General features: G+C 44.5%; 1 protein-coding gene across 2 annotated transcripts in view; it reads left to right on the top strand.

Annotated features, from left to right (window-relative positions):
- The window catches only part of SAMD12 (sterile alpha motif domain containing 12), a 406,813-nt gene extending 395,690 nt beyond the window's left edge, over window positions 1–11,123 (top strand). For both annotated transcript variants that reach the window (XM_066379393.1, XM_066379391.1), the window contains one exon: window positions 5,310–11,123. In XM_066379393.1, coding sequence (XP_066235490.1) covers window positions 5,310–5,332 — 23 coding nt within the window. In that variant the 3' untranslated portion in view covers window positions 5,333–11,123. The remainder of the gene's footprint in view (window positions 1–5,309) is intronic.
- Window positions 11,124–12,517: the final 1,394 nt, after the last annotated feature.

Genomic DNA, 12,517 nt, shown 5'->3' with positions numbered 1-12,517 from the left:
ATAGTCCCACATCCAAATGCAGCTCAGGGCCACCCCAAATTCCTCATAAATGATGCTGACAGAAAGTATGGCTCTGCTTTTTGAATCGAAGACACTACACAACCTTTTCCAGAGATGAAGTCTTATTTCTTTCCTTCAGCCCCCCAAAAGAGGTGAAGCTACTGGCACACGACAGTTCCCCTTCTTTCCAGACATGCCAGCCCCTTCGGCCCCTTGCCGCCGGAGAGGGAAAGTGGAGCTGGACAGACAGTCAGTCCCGCATCCGTTCCCGAATCCTCTGCGAGGCTGACACTCCTCCCGGTAGCCCCTTCCTGCCTCTGCTGTGAACCCTGCTTATCAAGGAGCTGTCTGTGGATGTCTGCACCAGTCAGGGGAGAGAAGAAGCGAAGTGTGGGCCGTGGCCTTGGCAGGCGAGAAGAGTGTTATCTATGTCTGGAAGGTGCAAAGGCTTGACCTCCAGTCACGCTGTGTCCTTTTCCTGGCCCCCAACTTTGGCATCAGAAACACTGACTTGTTTAGAAGTGTAGTTACTCTAGGAATGTTTTAGAATTTGTAATAATGATGATAGTATTAATAAACAATAGCAGGCATTTACTATTTGCCAAACACCATGCGAAGGGCTGGGGTTTCTATGAGCTCATTTTATCATCACAGCAACCCAGTGAGGTGGCGATTATGATCACCACCGGACAGGTGGAGACAGTGAGAAATTCACGTTTCATCATCACAGAACTGGGAAGTGATGAGCTTAGGGTGTCAACCCAGATCCTCGATTTCAGTGCCCATGCTTTTCACCACTGGACCCTAATATTTCCCTAGCCATCCGAACTTTGAAGCCACTGGACTAAAGTGGAGATTGGTTCCCACAGTGCCCAAGCTGGTAATGTCAGCCCATCAAACAGAGGTTTGAGGAAGAGTCCTTTACTATCTGTTAGCTGCTTGTTCGTGTGCAGCCAACACCAGCATGCATGGGTCCCCTGAGCAGACCCCGGATGGAAAGCAGGAAGCCAGAGCAATGCCCTCTCTACAGGCAGACCTGAGCTACAGGGTTGGATTGTGACTATGACTAGGTATGGAATTTAGCTGAGAGAGGGGGGGAAAGAGAGAGAGAGAGAGAGAGAGAGAGAGAAAAACTCTTCCTCTTCAACATCACTCCTTCATTCATTTCACCATTGATCAAGCACTATCGGTATATCTGGCACTGCATTTTGCATTAGGAAGTCACACAACAAGAAGACATTGACATCACATTCAGAAAGTGTAGGAGAGAGGGAAAGGTTGCAATAAAGTGTCCGTTGTGCGGTTGGTGGTAAACATTTAAGATGCCCCCGTGGGCATATTGGGTTAAAGACGTCTTCGTATAGAATGGGCTACATGACATGGTCTTAAAAAAAATGGCAGGGTAGGCGTTCACTAGTGTTAATGGGTGTGCAAGGAAGGCGTTGTAGGCAGGAGGAAGGCCGGGCAGAGGTAATGCATATGAGGGGCTAGAAGGAGTCTGGGAGAGCCAAAGCCCGGGAGGTGGGGCCAAACAGTGTGTCTTCTCAAAGCTCTCCTCTCCCCCATGAAGAGGCAGAGCCATCTAATGCAAGCTTCCATTTTGCAATTTGACCTGTTGTAGCTTTATTTACCTGATTCCTGTTGCAGATTTTGAAAATCTGTAGTGAAGTGATGATAGCAGAGCCCGTCACTATACATCTGTGACAAAAAGTCGTTTATTAAGCCTTCCTCTAGCCACATACCTTGCACATTCAACCAAGTAAACAGGGAGGGGCCTCTTGCTCCCACTTAAAGCTCAACTCAACATGGTGACCCTTTCCAAAGAAACTCAGCTAACTGCAAACGCATCAAAGAGCAATGAATGCTCTGCTTGCATGGGAAGATGGGCTAGGGCAGTGTTTTTCAACCGCAAAGGAGTGAACCTCCCTGCTGTTGTGTAAAGATTATAGACTCTACAATCTCAGTCAAAGTCACTTATGCTCAGAGCAATTTCTGCCTTAGTGGTCCCTGAAATCATTCTCCTATTTTCAACCAGGTCCCCAAGTGTAAAAACATTAAAAACCACTGGTCTAGGGGGCATGGTGCCATAGCACACTCTTCTCTTCTAAAGTCCCCACTCATTTGGTAGCATAACCAAATCTCCTTTGTTTCTCCCTAAATCTCCAGTCTGTTTCTCTGTGACTTATACTTCTGTGTGTATTCATGTCTTATAGGACTATCTGCTCTTTCCAATAATAACCTTTCTTATACAAATTAACTTACCCTCCAATTTTCTTCTCTGCCCAGCAGGACCCATATTGTGCTGATTGGACTTATCAGTAAACACAGAATTCTATTTAGAAGATAGGAGAAAGGCTCTGAATGCTTCTATTTTGTGTATTTCTTCTTGTCACTCCCGCATGTTACTAGAGTGGGACACAACTTAGTTTGCGATAGATTTGATCTTCTCAAATCTGTGATCTTGGATATATAATACCTCTGGGCCTCAGTTTTCTTATCCACAAAATGGGGGTAATTTTACCTATCCTAGGAAGTAAACAGTTCATAAAAATTAGGGGATCAGGGAACATGCTGATACTCTAGTACTTTCAGCCTTTTGTATATAGTGCATTTTCACCAATGAAATAAAAGTTAGTTTTGCATCGTATTTGCATAATCTGAAAACTTTCTTTGACTTGTTTGCTTTTCTGATGTACTTGTTTAGTAAAAAAAAAAAAAAAAAAAAAAATCATATGCTTCTTTTTTTTTTAATCACTTCATATTCATTTTGAAATGTCCCCCAATGTGAGCAGTATATATTAGGGAACCACAGGAAGGAGCTTTAAAGTATGACAGGCTCAGCTCATGTCCGCGGTTGTAAGTGTTGTTACGTGCTAAAGTGAAACACGTTTGCTTTCCATCAGCTATTAGAGACTCCCGTGGAAAACATGGTTATTTGGAGAAGCAATAACTGTGATAAAGTGTTCACCGGTCCTGACTTGGGATCCAAAGTAAAGTAGTGAAGTAGAGTTGACTGTATTATCATTATTCAGTTTTAAATTCGATTTTATAGGATATTCTGAATAAAACTTTTCTGAGGTCCCATGTTTACCAGAGCTCTCTTTGGCAAGTCCTCAGCGCACTGAACTCCACCAGGTTCCTAGAAGTCATTCTTATCCCAGGCTGTCCTGCTCCCTTGCTGGTCGCCCAGGACAGAAGGCTTTTATCCACGCAGTTTTCTATCCCCTCCCGTCAGTTAATACTAGTGACCTATCTTTTAATGAAACTGTGATGTATTTATTTTCAAGGTATGATTAGTAAGCAAAAATAAGCAGGGATGCTTAGTTAATCAGTGCTCGTGGATCAACTCTGCACTCTTCTGAGCCCCAGTTTTGTGATTGTATTGCAGAATATTGTAAAGACAATAATAAAAGCCTAGCGTTTTCATTATTTCACCTACAGCTCTTTTCTATGCATATGTGTAAGTTTTGTACTGCCGTATATCATAACTGTTTACCATGTTGCTGCATAATCACCATAATTATTCCTTCCGCAGCCATGTAATCATCCCTCTTGTTAACACATAGTAATTTACTTAACCTGAATTTTTGACAATAGGAGACTGGTTTTTTCCCCAGTTTTTTCACTATTATAAATAACCTCTAGGTTACATATTTGCATGCATAGCTTCTTTCATTTTTTTAGATTATTTCCTTAGGATATATTCCTAGAATGGGATCACTTAGTCAAGGAGTATGAATTTTTAATAGTTATTTAATAAATTGGCACTGTTTCCCCAGTTTGCAGTGCCGTCAGCCATATGTTGGTATTCTACTTTCCTTACAGTCTCATCAGTAGTGCGCATTCCTGTTCTATATTTAATATACTTACACAGTACCGTACTTTTGTTTTTGCTATTTCTCAAAAATAGCGAGTTTTAATCAAACATGTGCTTATGAATTGTGCATTTCCTCATGGTTTAAAAAGCCAGTTTGGAAACCTAGGTAGATTTGTTTTTAACATCAAGAACTCTTGCTATCCACTCTCATTTTGCGCTAATTTTGTGTGTCAAGCAAAGCCAATATTGAGATTTTTCTCAGCCAACATCAGATTGCATGCCTATTTTTAACTAATAAATGAGGACCTGTTTATAGGAACTGGGAGAACCCAGATAAAATACTAGGAAAATTAGAAAATAAAAAAATTAGACAAATTGAGAAAATCAAGATCTACACTAGGATTCCCAAGGGCAAAAGCAGGGTTGGATTTCAACTGGGTCAGTCTCTGGACAGATGTTAATGACTATCTGTCTAGTCTCCAACCTGCTCAGCCAACCTCACTTTCCAACCAGCAAACCTGGAACCTCAGACCCACTACTTCCAATGTTTCCTTCCAAGTTATGTCCCAGGAAAGCTTCTTGATGAATGAACACCCCTCCCCCCCCCAAAAAAAAAATGCCTTCACACAGTTCCCAATCTGCTCTTTTCCATATTAAGTAATTCATGAAACCCTATCATGTATGAAATGGTTTCCCAAACCACAGCCCTGTCAGGGCTGGATGCCAATTCCAGAGATCCGGTTCTTCCCTCGCTTTCAGGTGTCAAAAACTAAAAACCATTCAGTAAATAAGAATCAACGGAGCCACTCTCACATAGAGCTGGGCTGCCATGTCAGGGGAACTACCTTGTGTCTTATCCCTCAAACCTTGGAATCTTAAAATAGAAAGGAAACTTCGGACTGGGCCTAAAAAGACATCGTGCCCCAAAGAACTATTTGCAAGGATAACAAGAAAGCAGATATGATGGCTACTCTCTGATGACTACAGGCCTGAACATTTAAATTGCTATTCTGAATTAGCATCACTCTGTGAGCTTATCTGCCCCAATAGAAATGCCTTCCTTCTACTGATATAACTGTTCCCCTTCCCTTTCTCATAAATACCCATTGCCTTTATCAACTAATCGGAACACTATCTGGGCTTCTGCCTGAATCAGTGCTTTCCTGAATAGTGATTCTTTTCTATTTTCATCTCAAATAAATGCTGGTTGCCTCTCGCTTTGAAAGGCCTTTTATTTTTAGGTTAACACAGGCAACCTTGCCTATCCCTGCGATGGATGTCTGCCATGCTCTGCCAGATGGTAGAAGAACATATCAAGAATTCAAGCCACCATTATTTGTCTAGAGTAGACTGACCAGTATCTTTGCTAGATACTTTCTCTTTGACCTAAGGATGTTAGCGTTTTTTTTTGAATAGTGTAACTGCTTCACCCAGAACCTGGGCACATAAAGAAAAAACTGATTGTGTCTTCTTCCCCTGTTTCCTCTTGCAGCCTCAACTGAGGGTTCTCCATAAACGTGGTGAGCCTTCCAAGCTGCTGTCCTGCCAGTTGATATGAACATGACCTGCTCTTCACAGAAGGACTAACCCATGGCTCTGCCAGAAGATACCATTGGAGTGTTGACAGATTCACCAGATTAACTGATGGGCTTTGGAAAATCTTAGTTTGCTGTGGATTTTAAAATGAGGTGCATAATACGCAGTGCCAACTCGTTGCAAGCGGTCATTGGCAGACCATGAGCTGGAAAATTGCTTCCAGTTTACATCACTGTGCATAACTCAAGCGCCCCACGGGGAGCTGTCTGTGCCCTTCACTAGAAGTCCTGTGTTAGCATGGCAACTACTGGATTCTTTTATTATGTGTGCAGATGGCATGATGTGTTAGAAAAAAAAATTACAGCAGTTCTGCAGTCTCGGTGGAAGTGTTTACCGTATTATGCCCTGGTAGGAATGTCAACATGTCTCGGTTGTGTTAGTTACGACATCTAAAGGTGTTCTGTCCAACTCTTAAGCACTTTACGGGAGGACATGACACTAAGACGCATCAGCACGTGCAGTACCTGTGAGAAAACAACGGTTTTCTTTTTTCTTAATAATCTTGCCCTATCTCTGGCTCAGACTGTCCAAGACACTCCACTCCCAGCATATCCCCCGTTGTTTATGGTAGATTGGTGTAAATATGGCCACAATACTGTTAGACTTCACCTCTTGACACTTTACTGAACAACTGGATCCCAAAGGGAAGTGGAAGTGGCTGATTGTATTATCTTAGCTCCTGGTTTCTCCACCTAGCGACAACTTAACCACGTGCCACATGGCCACTCCCACACGAGAGGCTTCTGGGCCATTGTGCACAACCCTTGCTGTCTACAGAAGAGCTCTTTCCAAGAAAAAAAAAAAAAAAGAGGGAAATGGCCTTCTTCTAATCAAAGACCATGGCGGGTTGATGTGAAGGGCAGCAGAATGCAGTCTTCCTGTTGATCTGATGGTGGGAAGCTTTCTAGGTCAAGTTCGTCACAGCCCTCTGGAAAGAGCAGAACGAAACAGCAGGTGACTCCTGCATGCCTACAGAAGGAAAAGGACCCAACCCCACCAGGTTCCTTCCTCAACAGAGAACCTACTAGTCCCTGTTAATCCTTTCCAGGATTATACCCACACCTAATTAATTTTTTCACTATGTCTTACAACAAAGCACAGTCCTGGGAAAAAGGCCAATCTTGTTATTTATTGCTTATCTTGAAGCATTAGAAAAATGTCCATATTGACTGACCCTAAATAATGCTTTAGCATTTCTTTTTTTCCTGAAAATACAAATTAGGCTAAATCAAAAGCTCAGCAAAGTGTGTTTGGTATGCCCCTGGCCTTAGCCTGGACTGACAGGCATCGTGGACTTTTCTATGAATATGTATAACCGCACTGGGACCCCGCCAGCACAAGCAAGCCTTGCATTTTAAGGGGTCTCCAGACGCACCCTCCCACATTTTGCCTCCCCTGGGGGTCTCGGGGAATCACAGCCCAGTGAAAGAAGGACTTACACTGAGATTTGGAAACCTGGCAGGGAAGAAGAGAGAGATCCCAACGTGACTGGGGTGAGTCACCCAGCCGGATGACTCACCACAGGCCTGGCAGGCTGTAGTGCCAAACAAGGGGACTTCCAGGAGGGAACTCAGAGGGCTTTCAGCTACCACCAAGATCTGGCCCTTCAATGGGTTAGCCACAGGGCCATTGGGCCCTCAGCAGACCACAGTTCTTTACAAACTCAGAATTGGGGAGCCACACCCTGGCCACCAGGGCCCGTGGCGATAACATCCCAATCCCCAGTGGGGGGTTCAGTTCCAATGGCAGGGTTTCCTCCTCCTCTCGTTCCTTCCTTTATTCAGCAAGCATCTGCTGAGCACCTACTATGTGCCAAACATTGCGCTGGGGCGGCAACAGTGGACAAGGCAGACTCTCCCTGCCCTTATGAAATATCTCTACCTTTCAAACACTGTTCCTACCCCACCTTTTCCATAAGGAAAGTAGCATTCGGACTGCATTCCCCCCTCCACCCCCCTCCCAACAGAGTAACGTAGGACAGACAGGGACTAGTGCTGGGGACACAGAATTGGGGCTGCTGCACCCAAACACCAGCCAGGTGCTGAGATAGTGTCGCTGGGACTTGATTGGTTTAGCCAGGGACATTCTGAGACCACGGCTAACACCCTTGGATAACTGGCCATGCTCAGCAGTGCCGATGTCCATTAAATGATGGTAGTTCATCCTTACCTACCTTGGCTTTTGCAAAGTATATTCTGAACAATTAAATAAGCTGAGTTTCCTAGCTTTTTTTTTTTTTTTTTGAGTCAAAAGAGTGCTAGAAAATTCCAAAGGGGTGGTGGGTGAAGATGAAAATAGAAAAGAGTAAAAAAAAAAAAATTTTTTTTTAAAGACAATGAGTCTGACCAGGTGATGACACAGTGGATAGAGCATTGGACTGGGATATGGAGGACCCAGGTTCGAGACCCCGAGGTTGCCAGCTTGAGTGCAGACTCATCTGGTTTGAGCAAGGCTCACCAGCTTGAGCCCAAGGTCGCTGGCTCGAGCAAGGAATCACTCAGTCTGCTGTAGCCCCCTGGGCAAGGCACATATGAGAAAGCAATCAATGAACAACTAAGGAACTGCAACAGAGAATTGATGCTTCTCATCTCTCTCCCTTCCTGTCTGTCTGTCCGTCCCTGTCCCTCTCTGACTGTCTCTGTCACACACACACACACACACAAAAAAAAAGCCTTAATTCCTGGCAAGTACCACCTATTTGCAGGTGAACTACTACCGCTTACCAAACTGTCCACCTCTGTCTGACATCATTTCGGGGATAGTTTTGAAAATATGGTAGCCTAAAATCTGAGCAGTCACGAGCTAAACCAGCAACATGGAGCAACGATCCAGTTTACACGCTGGGGTTGTTATGTGTCAATCCACAATTACTCACTTTCTGCTGTGCTACCTTCTTTCCCAAGCTGTGTGTGGGAAATCTGAACTCCCAGCAGCTCGGAAACGGCTGGGTGAGTGTAGGTTGGTAGGAAACTGGAGACAGGGAGGTCCGAGATAAATCTGTTGATGACTAAGGACGGTTGATGCCTAACTTCTTCCTTAAATCTGTGCTACGCCTCTTATTAAAAGGCTGACACCCCCACGTGGACAGGAAAGGCACTCTTAGGAATGAACAGAAATGAATAATTACCAGACACCCTGAGGTCCCCAGGGGATTAACTTCTTCCAGCTCCAGAGCTAAATTTAAATATGCAGAATATCCAGGTTCTGCTGGGGTGAAAAGCAGATCGCTTCAGTGGTTTAGGACACACCTAAATAGAGGGACCCCTGTGAGCTTTCTTTGTGGGTAAGGCATGTCTTCAAATCCCTGCTCAGGCTCTGTGAGGTGTGTTCCCACACCCCTGACAGCTACCTCCAAAATATGGGTAAGCAGCACACGGCTCTCTCCAGAATCACTTCTCATTTGCCCAGACAAAGGCCCGTAGTCCTTAGTTCTGAGGGAATTCTACCTTTTTTTAACATGCAAGGGGAGAAGGAATATCAACCTTAGGTGAGGAAATAGACTCAGGATAAACTCAAATGATTTACTCCCCCCTTACTCGCAAATGTCTTTTTTTGTCTGCAAACATCGCTTAATTGACTGTGGATAGGCACATAAAACCTCTCATGGAAGAAAAGTTTTTAAGACCCCATATAGCCCTTTAGTTTCACCAGAACCTCCTCTTTCCGGTGCATTCTGTGTGGTGTTTTCCTCTGCATTCTTTAGGGCAATTTTGTTACTTGACAACCAGACTTAAAGCTGCCATCGTCTCTTTTGAACATCTAATCTTTGAAAATGACAGACATTTCTTCAGGCCTTAAAGGCTGTCTTAATTCACCTTTCCCTCGGCTCTCTCCACCCCACTTTTAGGCTTTGTTAGTGATTTTTTTTTTTAATCTCTTCTTTTAACCTAAATTCTGTAGGTAGATTTCAAGTATTCTATAAAGAACTCAAACAATACTGACTGGTAATTCCTTCGTAAGCTTGATCTCGGTGAACGGTTGCTGCTGAACACCAGTGAGACGGAGATTCTCATCTCCTCGAGATGGTTGGTCAACGCGACTAATCAAAACAAGGCCCAGGTGACCACCAAGGAGGACAAGGCCAGAAGCTGCCTCCGCTCAGGGCACAGCTTGGGAAGGCGAGGAGGGTCTCTATTTCAAAGACAAGCACTGCCCCCTTAATCTCCTTAGATCTGCATCTAATCCTGCAGCCAGCAAACTGTCTGATGAGGCAGGAATCCTGCCTCATCAATGTGCATGATTTCTGGTGCCGCTGCCCAACTTCAAGGTCAGAGAGGGCTGCATTCCCATTGTTCTGCTCTGATGACTCCTTCTAGTGCAGAGACATTCTTTTGAAAGCTAACCACCTGTGGGAAGCTTAAGGAAAAGCTGGCCAGGTGCACAGGGTGGTTCGGCCACAAAAAAAAAAAAAGACTGAAATAAAGAGATACTTTCCCGCAGATTCTCGCTCGGGAAGATGGCTGGATGGGTGGTCTCAGCACTGCTTTGTTCTAGCCATCATCTTGGCCCTGCAGGGAAAATGCTGGGCCATGCGCAAGCACTGTTTCTGAGATCTTAAAATGTTTAGGGTAAAATTCACCTGTGACAAATAATGAAGGGGATTGGGTATGGGGCCAGCTGTAGACCTCCCGCCCAACAGCACAAAGACCGAGGAATGGCTTGCTCTGTCAATCTGGAGTCTCAGTAGCAACAAAAAGGCTATTTTAAAATCTTGGAGAGCTCCAAGCATTCTTACTTCATATCCCTCTTTCCACAAATGCATCAAGCATTAGAACATAGGCACTGGCAACAGACCTAATAAGAAAATTTCAAAGTAAACATATGAATCACATTGAATTGCAGTTGAGTGCAGTTCAACATACTCTTCAGTGTTATGGGGACTTAGACCTTATTTCTTATTGTACAACATTCTTTTCACATTTGGACCCAATGGTTTGGGCGATCCATTTCTTTAATTGTTTGTTTTGTTGTTGTTGTGTTCCAAACCTCAGACATTTACACGCGTCTTGGAAAGGCTCGTTAATCCAAGCCTTTCTGCCTAGAGTGCAGAGTGATAGAAACAGCCCTACTGTTTCTATGGGGATAGCAGGAGATGGTTGAATTAATCCCAAATTGGAGATGTAGACCTAAACGTTTAAGACACTGAGGATTCTGCTTGTTGCCTTCTGCATTGTTGACAGCCTTTTAAGTTTCAGTCATTTGAACCGAAGGAAGGAAGTGGGCTGCCGTCCTGTGGCCTTGCTTCGTCAGCACACGCGCAGCTACCAGACGTGGAACTCTAAGGGCGATGTCCGAGAACACGTGGATCTGTCTGTGTCCTGAATTTAATCACAAACTCTATGAAAATGTATTCACATGCTGGACTCTTTTTTAAAAATTATAAAATGAGGGATCCTTAGTAGATCGTTACTTCTCTCAGGCTGGGGGAACTGATTTTGTGATATAACCTTGAAGAAAAATTGCTTGTCATTCAATGGCTCGAGCATCCAGTGCCTGCTCCTGTCCCGTTCCACAAGCTGGTGGTGGTCATCGCCTGTGTCCCCAGAGGTTAGCCCGGCCTCCCTCTGAAAGAGTACACATGCCGTGAACACACCTTCGGGAGCATCATTCCAAAAACAGGATTTGAACTGAGCACGGTCATGATTCTTAATTATATGAGCTCTAAATCAACTCTAATTCTTTATGTATATTTCCAATTTTTTTTTTTTTTTTTACCAAAATCAATTGCATTTGTGCTTGCATTGGGTGCCACTGTGCTTTCTGCAGCAGCTGTTGACAGGCCTCATGCCTCGTTCCCAGACCACATATTCAAGAGAAGACCAAGAGTATATATCTCCCCACATAGCAGCTGCAGAGGTTTGGCAGTGCATAACCAGGTGCACATCGGAAGGCCCCTGTTTATAGATGTAAAACTTAAAAAGAGAATATGGGGGGAGGGGTATTCATGTTTGAACACTGGCCCCTTGGTCTCTTTTCATTGTAACTCAATAGTCACCTCCAATCACCAGAAAGAGAAGTTATACCCTCATTTAACCTGGTCTTTCGGCAGTTTGAAACCTCTCCGGGACTCAGAGTGATCTCTCTACCACTGTCTTTCCCCCACCAGTAAGTAGAACAAGGCCATCCTTACATGGTCGTATTTGAGGGGATGGTGGTTGAACCAGGGGAAGGAGCTCACGTTGCAGAGAGCTGAATGATGCCGTGTTCTTGACTTGGCCCTGTAAGTGTCGGTCATGGTCGGCAAAGAAGCAACTCGTCTGCTGAAAAGCCAAGCCAGCACAAATGTTTTGAAACTAATCCCACCAAAACGCGTGTGTCACTAAATCATACTACTGGGGCTCCAGTTACTCCGGCGCTTTAATACCATTAGGCACTACATGAAATCGCTGCACACAGAACTTTAGAAAAAGATCAATATTGTTACAAAATTACTTATTAGCCATCAAAAGTACCCGAGAAAAGAAAATATTGATCTGTTGTGGTTTATATACGTGAGTTATTCTTGAGACTTTGTGGACACAGGCACGGCTCTAACAAAGAGGAAGGATACTTGAATTTTTTTTTTTTTGAGATGAGAGGAGGGGAGATGGTGAGGCAGACTCCCACATGCGCCCTGACTGGGATCTACTCGGCAACCCCATCAGGGGCCAATGCTCAAGTACTGAGCTAATTTAGCTCCTGAGGCTGATGTGCTCCAATGGAGCTATCTTCAGCACCTGAGGCCATGCTTGAATCCATCCAGCTATTGGCTGTGGGAGGGGAAGAGGAAAAGAACAGGAGGTGGGTGGGGAGCAGATGGTTGCTTCTCCTGTGTGCCCTGATCAGGAATTGGAACCTGGGACGTCCATACACCAAGCTGACGCTCTATCCACTGAACCACCGCCCACCGGCCAAGGCCAGAATATTTGATTTCAATAGAAACCCCCCATCTCTCTGGACCTCTGCACATCTGGTTGGGATGCCAGCTGCCCCACCTGAGCAGGTGGGGTTGTTCGGAGGCTGAACTGAGTTAAGGGAAGAAACTCTCCTGTACCAACAATCTTTCTGTGATTCTCATGGTGACTGGACTTCGGGCTTTCATCAGTAAGCCTTTTCTCTGCCTTC

This window comes from Saccopteryx leptura, chromosome 3 (genome assembly GCF_036850995.1).
Source record: "Saccopteryx leptura isolate mSacLep1 chromosome 3, mSacLep1_pri_phased_curated, whole genome shotgun sequence".
NCBI classification, from domain to species: Eukaryota; Metazoa; Chordata; class Mammalia; order Chiroptera; family Emballonuridae; genus Saccopteryx; species Saccopteryx leptura.
This window is presented reverse-complemented; position numbering and strand designations above follow the sequence as displayed.